General features: G+C 47.2%; 1 protein-coding gene across 2 annotated transcripts in view; it reads right to left on the bottom strand.

Moving 5' to 3' along the window:
• The window catches only part of LOC101167014 (chloride channel protein ClC-Kb-like), a 58,495-nt gene that overhangs the window by 31,973 nt on the left and 9,986 nt on the right, over positions 1-16,536 (bottom strand). The window contains exon 7 of one of the 2 annotated variants that reach the window (XM_023956261.1): positions 15,328-15,453. The exons of the other annotated variant lie outside the window; for it this stretch is intronic. Within the exon in view, the coding sequence (XP_023812029.1) occupies positions 15,328-15,453 (126 nt within the window). The remainder of the gene's footprint in view (positions 1-15,327; positions 15,454-16,536) is intronic. 2 annotated transcript variants of the gene reach the window in all.

The following is a 16,536-nucleotide window of genomic DNA, read 5'->3' as shown; positions in this document are numbered from 1 at the left end:
TATTAACGGACGTAAGTTGAGTGAGAGGGGCGGCGAGAGTACTGTAGTTATGTATGAATCTACGGTAAAAGTTGGCAAATCCGAGAAAGCGTTGTGATTGTTTGCGTGAATCGGGAGGTTCCCAGTTGGCGACAGCGGAAACTTGGTTGGATCGGGGCGGATGTTGGCAGCCTCAATAATGAACCCAAGAAACGAAACAATACATACGTGAAATTCACACCATTCAGCCTTTACAAAGAGCTGGTTTTCGAGAAGACGCTAAAGGATTTGACGAACATGGTGGGTGTGGAGATTGTGATTGGGTGAATAAATGAGAATATCGTCAAGATAGACGAAGACAAACCTATTAAGGAAGTCTCGGAGGACGTCATTAACTGGGTGTTGAAAAACTGCAGGGGCATTGGTGAGCCCAAAGGGCATCACAAGGTTTTCAAAATGCCCAAGAGGGGTGTTGAAAGCAGTTTTCCATTCGTCCCCCTCCTTCATACAGACTAGGTGGTACGTTTTACGAAGGTCTAATTTTGAGAACACACGCGCTTCCCGAACGGAGTCCAAGGCGGAATTTATGAGAGGCAAAGAATATTTATTCTTAACAGTGATCTGATTTAATTCTCGGTAATCGATGCATGGCCGTAGGGTCTTATCTTTCTTTTGGACAAAGAAAAAAATGGCACCAACGGGTGACGAGGAGGGTCGGATGTGGCCCGTGGAAAGTGATTCATGGCGAGTTTTTCGGGACCTGACAGGTTGAATAAACGTCCCTGGGGGAGAGTGGCCCCGTTTAATAACTCTATGGAGCAGTCATAAGGTCGGTGCGGAGGTAGAGCCCCGACCTTGTTTTACTAAAAACAGTCCTGAGATCATGGTAACATGGGGGTACCTTGGAGAGGTTGATATCAACAGGGGCAGGCTCCTGATTGGGAGAAACTGATGGTACGGCGGAGCGGAGGCAGTTGGCAAGGCAATGGGTGCTCCAGTTAGTTATGTGATGATTGACCCAATCAAACTGGGGATTGTGACTGCGGAGCCATGGGAAGCCTAAGATTGAAGAGTTTGAGTGATATAGAATTGCATAACTTCATGATGGTTACCGGAGGTGATAAGTTGCACGGGTCTGGTAAGGTGAGTGATACGGGTGAGCAGCTGACCACCTAGTCCAGCCGCCTTGACAGGATGATCCAGCGGTTCTGTGGGGAGACTGAGTTTGGACACTAAGTGACCGTCAATAAAACTTTGTTTGGCTCCAGAGTCTATGAGTGCTTGGCATTAATAAACTTGAGACTGAAGATGGATGAAGATCTTGGGGGAGCACGTGATGCTGTAGTATCGCGAGAGCCGACGAGAGGAGTGTGGTGAGTTTACTTGGCGGCGCGTAAGTTGTGAACAAACATTTTTGATTTATTTAATTACACCGCCATATTTAAATAATCCAGAAAGTTAAAAAATAAAAATCTGAAAAAGTTTGTCAAGCATTTGCCAGCCTGGAAGACCTGGAGGACCTGGAGGATCTGGAGAATTACATCGACGAGTGTTTCAATACCTGCCTCATGAAGAAATCCAACACCGCCACTCCGTCCACCAAACGCAACCGTCCCGAAGACTCCCCGGGGGCTGTCTCCTCCCCAGGCAGCAACATGAGTGATATCCTGGATTCAATTGATAAAAGGCTCTCCAGCCTTGATTGCCGTTTAAATCTGCTGGAGATCCTCCATAAGGAATTCCAAGGTCTGCGAGAGTCTCTGGAATTCAGCCAACAGCAGGTGCAGGAGCTCGCAGCAGAGAACCAGGCCCTCAGAGAGACCGTGAAGACCTTGGGCCACGACACCGCCCGTCTCTCTGAGGAAAACCGATCCATCAAGGAAACCCTCCTGGATCTTCAGGCGAGGAGCATGAGGGACAATCTAGTGTTCGCAGGGATTCCAGAAGAGGCAGGAGAAGTCCCGGAGAACATTGTTAAGTCCTTCATAGAGGTCCACCTAAAGCTCCCCAAGGAAGAGGTCCAGAAGATCTCCTTCCACAGGGTTCACCGGCTCGGAGGAAAGAGGCCGGACAATCAGCGTCCCCGTCCTATTGTTGCTAAATTTGAACATTATAAACAAAAGATGCAGGTAAAAAGCAGAGGGCGAGAGCTGAAAGACACACATTATAGCGTGAATGATCAGTTCCCAGGCGAGATCCTCCGCCGGCGGAAAATCCTCTTCCCGCTGAGGAGGAAGCACCTGTCTGCTGGAGCCCGCGCGGTGGTTGCCGTTGATAAACTTTTTGTGAATGGCAAGCTGTTCCGGGACCCAGAGGTAACACCCTGGCTGTGCTGAAGGCTTTCAGAGGCGCACTGACATCTGCGCTGCCCAGAAGAAACCAGCAAACTTATTTAATTGAATAGGAAATAATCGGATCATCAATAATCCACACCTCTCAGGAAAAGTGTTTTTTCTTTCTCTCACATTCATGTTTCTGTTGTTGTTTCGCTGTTTTTGTTTTTTGTTCTTTTTCTTTCCCTCTCTCTTTTCTCTTGCCCCCCCCCCCCTTCTCATCTCCTCATATGTGAATCAGGTAAAGTCAACGCAACCACGGTGAGTATTTATTTATGCACGGAACGGGCGCGCGCGCATACTAGCGCGCATAAGAGCATGCACACGCGATCCCGCACACACACGTTGATAAACTGCAAAAACCTCACTTAGGCTCACACAGGACGCACGCAACATGCAGCTCATAGCCAAGACACGTTCACCCACAACGCACAGCGCTTGTCAGTGTAGCAGGTACGCACAGCGGGCACGCGCACACGGATGGGCACACGCACTATTTAGCCTTGCACTCTCCCGGTTAAAACAGCTATGAACAGTCTTAATATCGTTAGCTGGAATGTGCGTGGACTTGGTTCTGGGCCAAAGAGATTGAAAGTGTTAAATCACCTGAATGATCTTAAAGCAGATATAGCTTTGCTGCAGGAGACCCATTTATCTTTATCAGCTGGTCATCTCCTGTGCTGTTCCCAGTATCCAGTTATGTATTCTGCCAGTTTCAACTCAAAGCAAAGAGGAGTTGCTGTTTTGATTAATAAAAATGTTACATTTACTCATAAGGATACAGTTACTGACCCAGAAGGCAGATTTGTAATCATTAATATATCCATTCAGAATAAGGACTTTTGCATAGCAAGCATCTATGGTCCTAATGTTGACGACTCTTCCTTCTTTCACAGATTCTTCACCTCACTCTCAGCTCACTCTGACTCCACAATCATTATAGGAGGAGACGTCAACCTTGTTTTGGACCCTGAACTTGACAGACTCAGCACAGCAGCAAACCAGCGTACATGGCAGTCTGCAAGTATTCTAAAGCAGTACATGAATGACCTGGGTCTCTGCGACGCTTGGCGCTCATGTCATCCAAACACTAAGGGGTTCACCTTTTTTTCTCCAGTTCATCATTCACACTCTCGTTTAGATTATTTATTAGTCAGTAACTCCCTTTTGAAAGAAATTAAAAGTTCCAACATTCATCCAATAATTATCAGTGATCATGCACCAGTCTCTGTAAATATTTCTGGGGAAATATCGATACCCTCGGGTTCAACCTGGAGGTTTAATACGTCTCTGTTAAAGGACCAGGAATTTATTGAATTCTTTAAAAAAGAGTGGGAAACCTTCTTAGAATTCAACAATACTTCTGAAATATCACCAAGTATTCTTTGGGAAGCAGCAAAAGCAGTCATGAGAGGGAAAATCATCTCTTATTCAACGCATAAAAAACGCAAAGAGAAAGCAGATTTATTAGAATTAGAAAATAAAATAAAAACTCTGGAGACTGCTTATGCTGCTTCTGCACAGGAACACATACTGGGCGACCTGAAAAATTTAAAGCTGCAGTTTAATGACATCATCAATAAACAAACACAATTCCAGATACAAAGGCTTCGACTGGAAAGATATGAAAACTCAAATAAATCTGGCAAATTTCTAGCTAATCAGCTTAAAATTAATAAAGAAAAATCAACAATCACTTCTATTATGGACCAAACAGGGAATATCACCCATGACCCGGTAAAAATTAATAATGCGTTTAAAGACTTTTATCAAAACTTATACACTCCACAGATCAATCCATCAGAACAAAGCATCAACTCATTTCTCAACAATGTAAACCTGCCCAAGTTAAACGAAGATCAAATCACAAATTTAGACTCTCCGCTCTCGTTGTCTGAGTTTCATGAAGCTCTGTCACTTATGCCTAACAGCAAAGCACCAGGACCCGACGGCTTTCCTGCAGAGTTTTATAAGGAATTCTGGGAACAACTGGCACCAACGTTTTATAAAACGGTAAAATTCATCAATGAAAGCCAATCTCTACCACCTAACATGAACTCAGCCAACATTATCCTTCTTCTAAAACCAGACAAAGACCCCACGAGTCCTTCAAGCTATCGCCCCATTTCTTTAATTAATGCAGATGTAAAAATTATCTGCAAAGCACTAGCACAGAGAATAGAAAAAGTCACTCCTCACATAATTCACTTTGATCAAACTGGATTCATCAAAGGCAGACACTCGGATGACAATGTCCGCAGACTCGTTAACATAATAGACTATGCCACCATCAAAAACCAGGAAATGACTATACTATCACTGGATGCTGAAAAAGCCTTTGATAGAGTAAATTGGAAGTTCCTCATTGCTGCCCTCCATAAGTTTGGGTTTGGAGAATCATTTATCAATTGGATCAAAATATTATATCACAACCCCAATGCATCAGTTAGAACTAATAAACAGACTTCCAATAGGTTTTTTCTTGGAAGAGGAACTAGACAGGGTTGCCCACTCTCCCCCTCTCTTTTTGCAATATTTATCGAGCCTCTAGCTGCAGCAATAAGACAGAATGAGAGTATTAAAGGAATTAAAACCAAACACAGCCATCATAAAATCAGTCTCTATGCAGATGACATATTACTGTTTTTAAGTAATATACATTCTGTAAATGAAACGGCAACAATCATTAATGAATTCTCTTCTATATCAGACTATTCCATTAATTGGAATAAATCTGTTTTATTACCACTGAACAGTAATGCGGAGCAAGGACTCACAATACCAGTTAAATCAGGCAATATAAAATATCTAGGTATTTATTTTTCCCCCAAAATATCAGAACTGGTGCAGCTAAACTACACCCCATTACTGAAAAACATACAGGACGATCTATCACGCTGGACCAACCTGCCTTTGTCCCTTATGGGCAAGGTAGCCACGGTAAAAATGAAAATCTTACCCAAAGTTAATTATCTCTTCTCAATGATTCCCACACAACCGCCATTAAAATGGTTCAAAACATTAGACTCATCCATATCAAGCTTTCTATGGAACAATAAACCTGCAAGAATTAGTCTAAAAACTTTAAAATCTGCAAAAAGCTGTGGAGGATTAGAATTACCTAACTTCCACAATTACTTTCTTGCAAATAGATTACAATACATCTTAAAATGGTTAAAAATTAATCCAGAAACCAACTCATGGCTAGACTTGGAACAGGCGTTATGTGGAAAGATCAACCTGTCAGATCTTCCATTTATTAGCCAAATAGTTAAAAAACAGGATTGTTTCAAAAGTATTAATATAAATGCCACTTTAACAGCCTGGTGGGAATTACTCAAAATATCAAAATCATCAATTCAACCGTGTAAAATGACACCCATCTGGAACAACCCAGACATCCTCATAAACAAAAAAATTATCCACTTCCCAGCTTGGCAAGCAGGGGGCATAAAACAACTAGAGCACATAATTATTGATAGAAGATTCATAACTCCCCAGGAACTTCAAGACAAACATGGAATATATAACTTCTTGGAATATCAGCAACTTAAATCAATTATTACTAAAAAGTTTAAATACAGAGACAACGATTTAAAGCTACCAGATGTAGTTACCACTCTGATCAATTTCTCAATGAATAAAACTCTCTCCAAAATATACAAACTTTTATGTAATTTAGATAACAATATTTCACTTCCGACAACAAAATGGGATGCAGATTTGAGCATCAGCACAGATGAAAGCTTTTGGTCAGAACTTTGTCTAAACACCTTTAAAATGACAAAAAGTCCAAATATGCAGCTAATCCATTTCAAAACTCTTCACAGAATTTACTACACTGGACAGAGGATGTTCAAGATGGGTCTCAGCAACTCAGACATTTGTCAGCACTGTGACAGTAATCTACCCGACAATTACATGCATGCACTATGGTTCTGCACGCCTGTCCAGGCTCTCTGGCAGCAGGTATGTGCCGATCTATCAGTCTGGCTTAAGGTTTCAATCACAGCTTCACCGTCACTTTGTGTGCTTGGTGACATGAGTGCCATCGATGTAGAAGGAGGATTAGGCTCTATCATTTTCATAACTCTTTGCATTGCTAAAAAAACTATTTTAATAAATTGGAAAAGCAAGAAAAATATAAATATAAGTCAACACAGAAATCTGCTGCTTGATCATATCAGCTTGGAAAAAATGTCAGCCCAAGGTTCAAGTAACTTTGAAAGAATTCAGTTCTCTGGTCTCCCATGGCTAACTCCATGACTTAGGGGGTGGGGGGGGCCTGGTCGTCGCTGCTCCTTGCCCTTCTGCCGTAGGCCGGGGTGGGGGTCGGGGCCTCCGGGGCCTGGCGGGGGGTGGTGGGGGCTCCGTTGGTCGGGGGGTCGGGTCTGGCGCCTGGGTGGGGCGGGCTGGGGCGCTGCGTGGTCCTCTGGGCTTGGGTGTGGGGGTGCGTGGTGGGGGGTGGGGTGGTGGTCTGGCTTGGCTTGGGGGGTGCTGGGGGGGTTGGCGGGGGGCGCTGCTCGGGGGGGGGGCCCAGCGGCGCTGGATGGGCTTCCCATCTACACCTGGGGCTGGGATCGGCCCTTCCCTGGCTCTGGGGCGGGACGGGACAACCCTCTCGGGGCCCCCGGTCGCTCTGGGTGTCATCCGCTTCGGCTGCGGGGTCTGGGGGGGGTGGGGTGGGGGGTCTTGTCGGCCCTGTCCTGTGGGGGGGCATTCTGGGGGAGGGGGGGGGCATTATTGGTACGGGGCAGGGGGGGTTGACGGGTCGGGGTCTCCGCTGAGGCCATCGGCGGTTTCCCCGGCCGGTTGGCTGCCTCGGTCCCGTCGAGGCCTGACCAGAGCTCTTCTAGGGCCGGCATTTGGGGGTGGGGGCCTGGGCTTGCTCCGGGGGGGGGGCAACGCTTTCTGGCTCCTCTCTCTCTGTGTGGGGGGGGTGGTGCTGGGCCTGGAGTGTCGGCGCCTCCGGGGGTGGGGCCCCTGGGCTGGGTGGGCCTGGCCCCCTTGTTGGGGGGGGGGCGGGGGGACAGCTGTTTGACCACCGGGGGACAGTCTATCAGCTGTCCCCAACTTACCCCCTTCCTCATATAACCTCATAACAGGGTGAGGGGGTGGGGGGCTTAGCCTGCGATGAGCCTGGGGGGGGGGTTTACTAGGCAGTGGCCCCCCTCCTATGGTTGCCGTATGGAGTGGGCCCCCCCTCTTTCGGTTTTATTTGCACCTTAAACATGTAGGGCCCTTGGTAGGGGGGGTGCTTGGACATCACTGCCAGCAAGCAGCAGATGTCCTCCTAGCACCCTACCCGCCAATTTTAACCGCACCTTAGACATTTAGGGCCCCTTGGTGGGGAGGGTGAGGGGACGTCACTGTGAGTAATCAGGAGATGTCCCCTTAGTGCCCTACCCGCCAATTTTAACTGCACCCCCCTTAGTACATACACCCCTCCCCCCTCAATATATACATCCCAACATAAACACACACACATGCACACACACACTCTCTCAAACACACATACACGCACACACATTTTGCAAGGAAGGTGGGACCTAGGACCATCTGTCCCCTGCCTCTTCCCTGGTGGGGGGTACGGGCCCCTTTGCAACGGCGGCCGTGTCCCCGGGGTGCCGGCTTCCCTGGCCCGGCGGTGCTTTCTCCGCGCGGTGGGGGGGGTTCACATTACATCTGAGCCGGGGGTGTTCGTGTCCCTGGGGGGTGGGTTCTGGTCCTTGCTCCTGAGTGCTGGGCCCCGCCAAATTTCCAACTGTGGCCGAGCCTGGTCGGGCCATATTTACAACACCCCTTGTGGGCCCTCTTTTTTCCCCGGGGTTCCCCCCTCCTGGGCGGGGGCGGCAGGCCCCCTGCCTCGCTCTTCCCTGGACCAACCGTGGGCCGGGAGGATGGCTGCCTGGAGTGCGGAGCGGGTCTCCCTTGGGGGGTCCTGGCTCGTACCTGGGGTTGGGGCGGAGGGATGCCCGGAACTCCTGGGTGGTGGTGGGGTGCTCGTCTGGGGCTGTGGGCGTCCTTCTCCGGTGGGGCCCTGCGTTGGGTTCTCCCGGCGCGACGGGGGGGCTGCTCTCCTGGTCGGGCTGGGGCGGCGCTCTCTTTCCCTCCGTGCCTCCCTGCTCTCTGGCTCTGGGGGCCTTGCGGCGGCCCTGCTGGCCCTGGCCTGGGTGGCGGGCTTGGTCGCCCGGGCGGCGGTTGTTCCCTGTCGGTTCCCGTGTGGCGTTGGGGGGATTCCGGCTGCCGCTGCTGCTGCGGTGGGGGTCTTGGGGTGGGGATGGCTGGGCACTCTCCCTCCTTCTTTTCACGTTCCACCATCCATTTTAGAAGAACATAAACACTCACCTGGGCACAGGTGTTAGCTCACCTTTGTACTAACAGTTTGCATGACTGAATGACTGAAATATTTCACATTAGTTGGATTTAAGGCATAAGTATGCGTGTGTGAACACTATCTGTTTTGTGTACATGTCGACAGGTGGACATTTTTGCAACTAACAGGTGTGTTTATAACATTTGAGTGTGTGTGTGGACAGGCTCCGCCCTTTATGTACTACATTTGAACCTTACCGTAATGATTAACAACCAGTAAACTTGTTGCTTTATGCTGCTTCATGGTCTTACCCCCCTCCCCCTCCTATTATCACCCCCTACCCCCCCTCTCTCTAACGTCCCTCTCTCTTCTTCCCCTCTTTCCTTTTCCGTCCGGTCCAACACCAAAGATTTTCAGACATGTTTGAAATTAATAAAGGTTGGCCTCAATTACAAAAGGGGTTTATTCAGGCATACCTTTGGTTTGTCTGAAGATTAATAACCGCTCTTGTTAAAGTAAAATATGTCCAACCCAAGAGGCCCTCAGCTCTCATCTGACTGCCCAGTTGTTGGACAGGACAAGTTAAAAAAATAAAAATAAAAAAAATAAAAAAAAATAAACTTGAGACTGATGACATAGCTTGAGAGGTAAATAAAGAAAGTTATTTTCCTGAATAACAGTGGAGGAACCCTTCTAGCGGGGGGGGGGGGGGGGGGCTTTGGAGTTTAAACATAATGAGCATGTGATGCCACAAATAGCATGCTGAGGACTGTTTTTAAGTATTTTTAAGTATTTTGTTATGAATCCCTGCAGGGGCAAAATACTTGCTTTGTATGCTAATGTACTTTATCTGGACAGAGCTTTATGTTTTGGGACTGTTATGAATGGACTTTGGTGAACGAGAAAAAGCAGCATGCGCCTTTAAGAAGAGGCGGAGCTACGAGAGGGAGGCGGCCAATGACGCGCAGGCAGCAAGGGCAAACAGCTGATGCTTTAAAAAAAAAAAGAGAAAGACTGGGATGGGGGAGGGAGAAACTCAACAGATGTGCCGTGTCTGAGAAACTGCGTCGGATGTCCCAGAGCCGCTCCGTTTTCATGCTCCACACACTGGATTATACTCCCCACTTCCTGGAGGACGGATTATTGCGTGTATTTTTCCCCATGAAATCTACACGTCATAGATCTGGAAAACACCGGTGAGATTGAGCCTTTTTGTTTTTGCAATGCATTGCTGGGACTGAGTTTACAAACTCCATTAGTTGGACTCTAGGATATAAACAGAGACTTACATATATATATATATATATATATATATATATATATATATGTAAAAATACGGTGGTGGTTATATGTTTTGTCGGATGAACGGTTTGGGGCATGGTAAATATATAATACACCTGAACAAACCTTAAGTGGGACCTCTGAGTTGTCATTCTTTGTTTAATGTTTATGTTGCACGCACCTGTTTTTCTTAATTTAAGCAGTTAATATTTTGAATTGCTTTATTGTACTCTTTTCCAACATTAAGTTTGGAAAGGTTTGTTACAAGCACTGCTGCACATGATGCCCAGATTGTCCACAATAGAAACAGGTACCTTCTTCCTTGCGTCTGCGGCGTTCCTCCGGTGTGAGTTTTGAATGTCCAATCTGCATGGGTTCCTCAGAGGAGCGGGAGAAGTGTTCGCGTGAGATGAAAGAAGGCGGTTCTGGCATGGGGGGTTTAGACACAGGGTTATTTACAGTTTTCTTCTCAGTTCGTGCTCTTTCTATCTGACGTTCGCGAAGTTGTAGGTCAGATCGAAGAGCTGCAGTAACTAGCTCCTCGAACGTTCTAGCTTCCGGCTGTGAACAGAGATGGTCTTTAAGTGATTGATAGAAAACCCCTTTTAGGGCAACGTCCGGCCATCCAGCTTCTACAGCTAGAATGCGAAAGTCAATTAAATGTTCACTTACAGATCGGTTGCGTTGCCTTAATCCCAGAAGGTGGCGAGTCCCCTCCTCTGTCTTGCGGGGTTGATCAAAGATCAGCTGAAATTCACCTAAGAAACGCTCAAAAGAAATCTGAGAAATGGGGTTTGCAGATAGATAGGCCTGAGCCCATTTGAGCGCTTTGCCTCTGAGGGAGTTCTCTATGAGGGTGATCTTGCTGTGGTCAGCTTGGTAATACTGCAGAGCCTGCTGAAAAATAAGTCGGCACTGAAGAAGGAAACCCCCACATGATTCAACGTCCCCCTGAAAATATTCCGGTTGAAGTCGGAAATTTTCAGGAATCCATGTGGCAGTGGAAAAAGTCTAAGCTCCCGGCTGTAGGTGCTGTAATTTTGGTATTAGCATTAGCTGGATATTGTCCGATAGGATTCATCTGGGCTTGAGAAATTCCACTCAGTCGACGAGAAAGGTCCTCTTGAATAGCGGTGACCCGGGTGATGGTACTGTAGAGGAGGTCCAGAAACAGTCCACGCTGGGTGACGGTCTGACGTAGATCTTCCGGGTCAGCTGGGTCTGGGTCAGTTTGTTCTGTCATGACATCGTAGACGTAGCAGACCCAGACGCTGAAACCCAGAAGAAAACTCACAGCAAGGATGACCTTGAATGGATTTGGATGGTCATAACCGAAAGAACCAGGCTGGCTGGCTAGGCGCTCCCTTAGAGATAGGGGAAGGAGCCTGCTCACCCGCAGAGACCTTGGACTAGAACCGCTTCTCCTCCACATCGAAAGGAGCCAATTGAGGTGGATCGGTCATCTAGTCCGGATGCCTTCTGGACACCTCCCTGGGGAGGTGTTCCGGTATGTCCCACTGGACGGAGGCCAGAACACGCTGAAGAGACTATGTCTCTCAGCTGGCCTTGGAATGCCTCTGGGTCGCCCCAGAAGAGCTGGAGAACGTGGCTGGGGCTAGGGAAGTCTGGGCATTTTTGCTTAAACTGCTACCCCCACGACCTTGTCGAGGATAAGTGAAGGAAGATGGATGAATGGATGGATGTTTTAGAATTAGTGAAGTCACCATTAATGTTTCCAAGTTGACCACACAACTCTATTCCTGCTCCTTTAAAAATATTTGTTTTCTACCTCTTTTCTTTCTACTTAAAGCTTTGTGTTGTGTGACAATTGTCCTGCTATAGTAACCTGGTTAATGTAAGGGGTTGGACAGTTTCACATCAAACTGAGACATGCACATTTTCATGTTGAAAGGAGGCACTGTTGTGTTAAAAGTGATAAATTAGTCTTGTTTCTGTTCCCGTGTGGTTTTCCTTTTTGCTTAGAGTTACTACTTTGTTTTTCTGACTCCTGAAACGTTAGAAAAATCGGAATAACTTTGTTTTAGTTTCCTTTCTTTGAACGTGGATTCCAGCTTCAAGCTTTGTGGAAATGTCTTCACAACTTTAAGAACTATAAGAATATTTTTGGTCACTTAATAAGAAAAGACATGTAAAATTGCTTCAAAAGCGTCAGAAAAAGATGTTTTTCCACATTTTCCCAAAAGACAACGTGAAACACATGCAGAACGTCTGTGCTTTGAAATCCCTGCCCCCATTTGTGTCAAAGCAGTTTTCAAACTTTTCCAATGTTACCCCCCTGTTTGGTTTCTAGCTCTCACTATTTAATCTTGCTTGGCTGACAGAAGCTTTTACCTTTTGATTAACTAGATCTGGGCAATCAGCAGCAAGGAGGAGGATCCGGACAAGAGACATGTGCGTAATTTAAAGGACCAAAGTTGGACAATCTCTTGGGGCCTTATCTCAATCCTCATGTCATTTACTTACTTTCTACTATATTTATCAACAGAAAACACCAAGTCCGTTAGGATGTTAAGATTTTGACTTACAGCTTAAATGTCTGTTAATGTCAGATGGACTTTGTTAATTTTTTTAAAGGTGTTGATGCTTTAGAGGGACTCCTGTATGCTCCTGTATTGGGGGTAAAGGTTGGCAATGCTAGCCTTTTAGCTGGGGTAGTTTTTGTTGATCATTTTTGGAGGCTGGCATGGGAGTTTGTGATCACCTGAAGGTGGTGTGATGCTAAACCCAAACAAGCACTAAAACACTGAAATGAATGTGCATCAATTTTTCTGCTGCAATTCAGTTCTTTAAAGCTGCACTCTGATGCAAATTGTGTTTTTGGTGTTTTTTTTTTTTTTTTTTTTTTTTTTTTTAACTTGTCCTGTCCAACAGCTGGGCAGACAGATGAGAGCTGAGGGCCTCTTGTGTTGGACATATTTTACTTTAACAAGAGGGGTTATTAATCTTCAGACAAACCAAAGGTATGTCTGAATAAACCCCTTTTGTAATTGAGGCCAAACTTTATTAATTTCAATCATGTTTGAAAATCTTTGGTGTTGGACCGGACGGAAAAGGAAAGAGGGGAAGAAGAGGGAGGGACGCTAGAGAGAGGGGGGGGGGTAGGGGGTGATAATAGGAGGGGAAGGGGGATAAGACCATGAAGCAGCATAAAGCAACAAGTTTACTGGTTGTTAATCATTATGGTAAGGTTCAAATGCAGTACAAAAAGGGCGGGGCCCGTCCACACACACACTCAAATGTTATAAACACACCTGCTAGCTGCAAAAATGTCCACCTGTCGACATGTACACAAAACAGATAGTGTTCACACACGCACACTTATGCCTTAAAACCAACTAGTGTGAAATATTTCAGTCATTCAGTCATGCAAGCTATTAGTGCAAAGGTGAGCTAACACCTGTGCTCAGGTGAGGTTTTATGTTCTTCTAAAATGGATGGTGGAACGTGAAAAGAAGGAGGGAGAGTGCCCAGCCATCCCCACCCCAAGACCCCCACCGCAGCAGCAGCGGCAGCCGGAATCCCCCCAACGCCACACGGGAACCGGCAGGGAACAACCGCCGCCCGGGCAACCAAGCCCGCCACCCAGGCCAGGGCCAGCAGGGCCGCCGCGAGGCCCCCAGAGCCAGAGGCCAGGGATGCACGGAGGGAAAGAGAGCGCCGCCCCAGCCCAACCAGGAGAGCAGCCCCCCCGCCGCGCCGGGAGAACCCAACGCAGAGCCCCACCGGAGAAGGACGCCCACAGCCCCAAACGAGCACCCCACCACCACCCAGGAGTTCCGGGCATCCCCCCGCCCCAACCCCAGGTACGAGCCAGGACCCCCCAAGGGAGACCCGCCCTGCACTCCAGGCAGCCATCCGCCCGGCCCACGGTTGGTCCAGGGAGGAGCGAGGCAGGGGGCCCGCCGCCCCCGCCCAGGAGGGGGGAACCCCGGGGAAAAAAAGAGGGCCCACAAGGGGTGTTATAAATATGGCCCGACCAGGATCGGCCACAGTTGGAAATTTGGCGGGGCCCAGCACTCAGGAGCAAGGACCAGAACCCACCCCCCAGGGACCAGACACCCCCGGCTCAGATGTAATGTGAACTCCCCCACCGCGCGGAGAGAGCACCGCCGGGCCCAGGAAGCCGGCACCCCGGTGACACGGCCGCCGTTGCAAAGGGGCCCGCACCCCCCACCAGGGAAGGGGTAGGGGACAGATGGACCCAGGTCCCACCTTCCTTGCAAAATGTGTGTGCGTGTATGTGTGTTTGAGATGGTGTGTGTGTGCATGTGTGTGTGTTTATGTTGGGATGTATATATTGAGGGGGGAGGGGTGTGTGTACTAAGGGGGGTGCAGTTAAAATTGGCGGGTAGGGCACTAAGGGGACATCTCCTGATTACTCACAGTGACGTCCCCTCACCCTCCCCACCAAGGGGCCCTAAATGTCTAAGGTGCGGTTAAAATTGGCGGGTAAGGTGCTAGGAGGACATCCGCTGCTTGCTGGCAGTGATGTCCAGTGATGTTTTTGGTGTTTTTACCATGTTCTTGTGGATTTTTTCTGATGATGGAGGACATTTATAAAGAAAATGAAAATTAAAACTGCATTTCTGAGTATTCCTTTCTGAGTAAAGCTTGTAGCAGTGACGCAGAAGCTAGTATTGCTGTGAGCCACATACTCCCAGCTCTGCCCAATTCTGATGCATCCACTGTCAGACGAACAGATCCATGAACGTCTTTGTTTTGTCTGGTATGAGCTGGAAGATGGATCTAAACTGGAAGCCAGGATAGCTCTGACATTGCTGCCATTTTGGTTGCAACATGATTGTTAGCTTGGGGTGTGAATGGCTGCCAGCTAGTGGAAGTTCATGTAAACAGATGGGTGATGTGAAGGGGGCTTGCTCTGTCACAGTGCCAACAATCCTGCCCACAACTCAGAGGTTAATTTCTAATGAACTTCTGCCGCTCTGCAGAAACTATGTCCTAGAAAATGACACTGGTTTTGAAATTCCGGCTAAAAACAGCATCATCATAATTAAAAGACCAGTGGGAACACTTTGACGATACATCAGAAGGTTATGAGAGTGGGAATTTAAAATAAAACCTGTTAGATGAGGGTTAAAAGCTTCTCCACCTCTTTAACCCTTGTTCTATCCTAGGCACTTTAACATTGGGAGTTGGATCATGTAGACCCACTAGACAGTGCGCTGAACCTTTTTTCGTCAATGATTTGTGATCTTCACTGGTGTCCATGGATTACATGAAATCTTTCCACCTTTATCCACCTTTGTCATGGTAGGGAGAACACGTCAATGTAAGGGGGGGGGGGTCATCTAAGACAGCACAAGGGTTAAAGGGTTTGGACTGTTTTGAAGCAAAACATCTGTTTGCTAACTACCAGTGTGGTAACTGGTTACTTACCCATATCTCCACTCCAGACAGAGAAGAAGCGGAAGGTCAGTGCTCCACAGGCCGCCGAGAAGAAACATGGGAAGTAATGCCTCAGAGAGTAGTGGGAGCCCATCACCTCCACACTGAACAACACACCTACAGCACCAAAGCCAAAAGGACAAACAAAAGAAGTCTCAGCCAGCAAGGCCAAAAGGGATAGCCAGCTGCCCTGTGGACAGCAGAGCTTTACACTGGCTACTGTAGCAAGCCGGACCACTGAGTGCCCACATAAGCCCCATGGGGCCACCATGGAAACTGTGAAAAAACCCATTCAGGGATCAGTGTGCTTCCAATAGTTGTTCATTTCGACTTTTAGAGTTTTGAGGAGGCACATGTCAAACACCAAAGAATTGTGCAGACGTGATCACAGGAGAAGAAAACCTACATTTTTGGCTCTTTGATTTATCACTGCATGTTGGTTCAGATGTCCGTGATCAAACACTTCTCCATGGTGTTCACAACCAGAACCATGGCCCGGTCCGGTAGACCGAGTGGTTTGACGTAAAATTGCAGCCTTTAACCCAAGTGTTCTCAATCTGCTTCTGCTTCCTGAGAAGCCTGGCATGTTTGGAGATTTCAGCATTCCTTCTGGTCAGATGGTCGTTCAGATAAGCAGCCGATCCCTTCAGATTCCCCCTTTGGTTCATCAGAGCTAGCTTGTGTTTTTAATTCACAACCTGATGAGGATCGCTGGTTACCCGTCTCCTTTCTCCTGGGGAGCCGTGGCAGGTCTCGATAGTGTTTAGATCTCTTTCTAGCTAGGAATGCTAGCGCTATTAGCATTAGCAATTAACTCCAGCTCCACTTAGCTTTGCACGAGGTTTGAGGTTTTATTGATCTGATTTGATTTTATTGATTTATTTCAAGCATTGTAGTCAAAGCAATAAAGAATTTACACATATTTATCAAACTCATTACAGAAATGAGGAAATATATAGATTAATAAGACAGGAAATAAAACAAAACAAAAAGTAGAGTTTGATTTATTGCTTGAAAAGGAGTGGGAAGAAGCAAGCTTATACAATCCCACCCCTACTGAGTTCATTCATTTGATAGTTTTACAGTGTTTTAAATCCGGTTCTGATCAGATAGATTCTCTTCAAGAAACAAAATCCAGTGCCTAGATATGATTGATGATCTTCAGAAAACATTCATTCATGATTTCAGTAAACAGTAACG

This window comes from Oryzias latipes, chromosome 7, assembly GCF_002234675.1.
Source record: "Oryzias latipes chromosome 7, ASM223467v1".
NCBI classification, from domain to species: Eukaryota; Metazoa; Chordata; class Actinopteri; order Beloniformes; family Adrianichthyidae; genus Oryzias; species Oryzias latipes.
The sequence above is the reverse complement of the archived record's forward strand: the minus strand, read 5'-3'. Positions and strand labels throughout refer to the sequence as shown.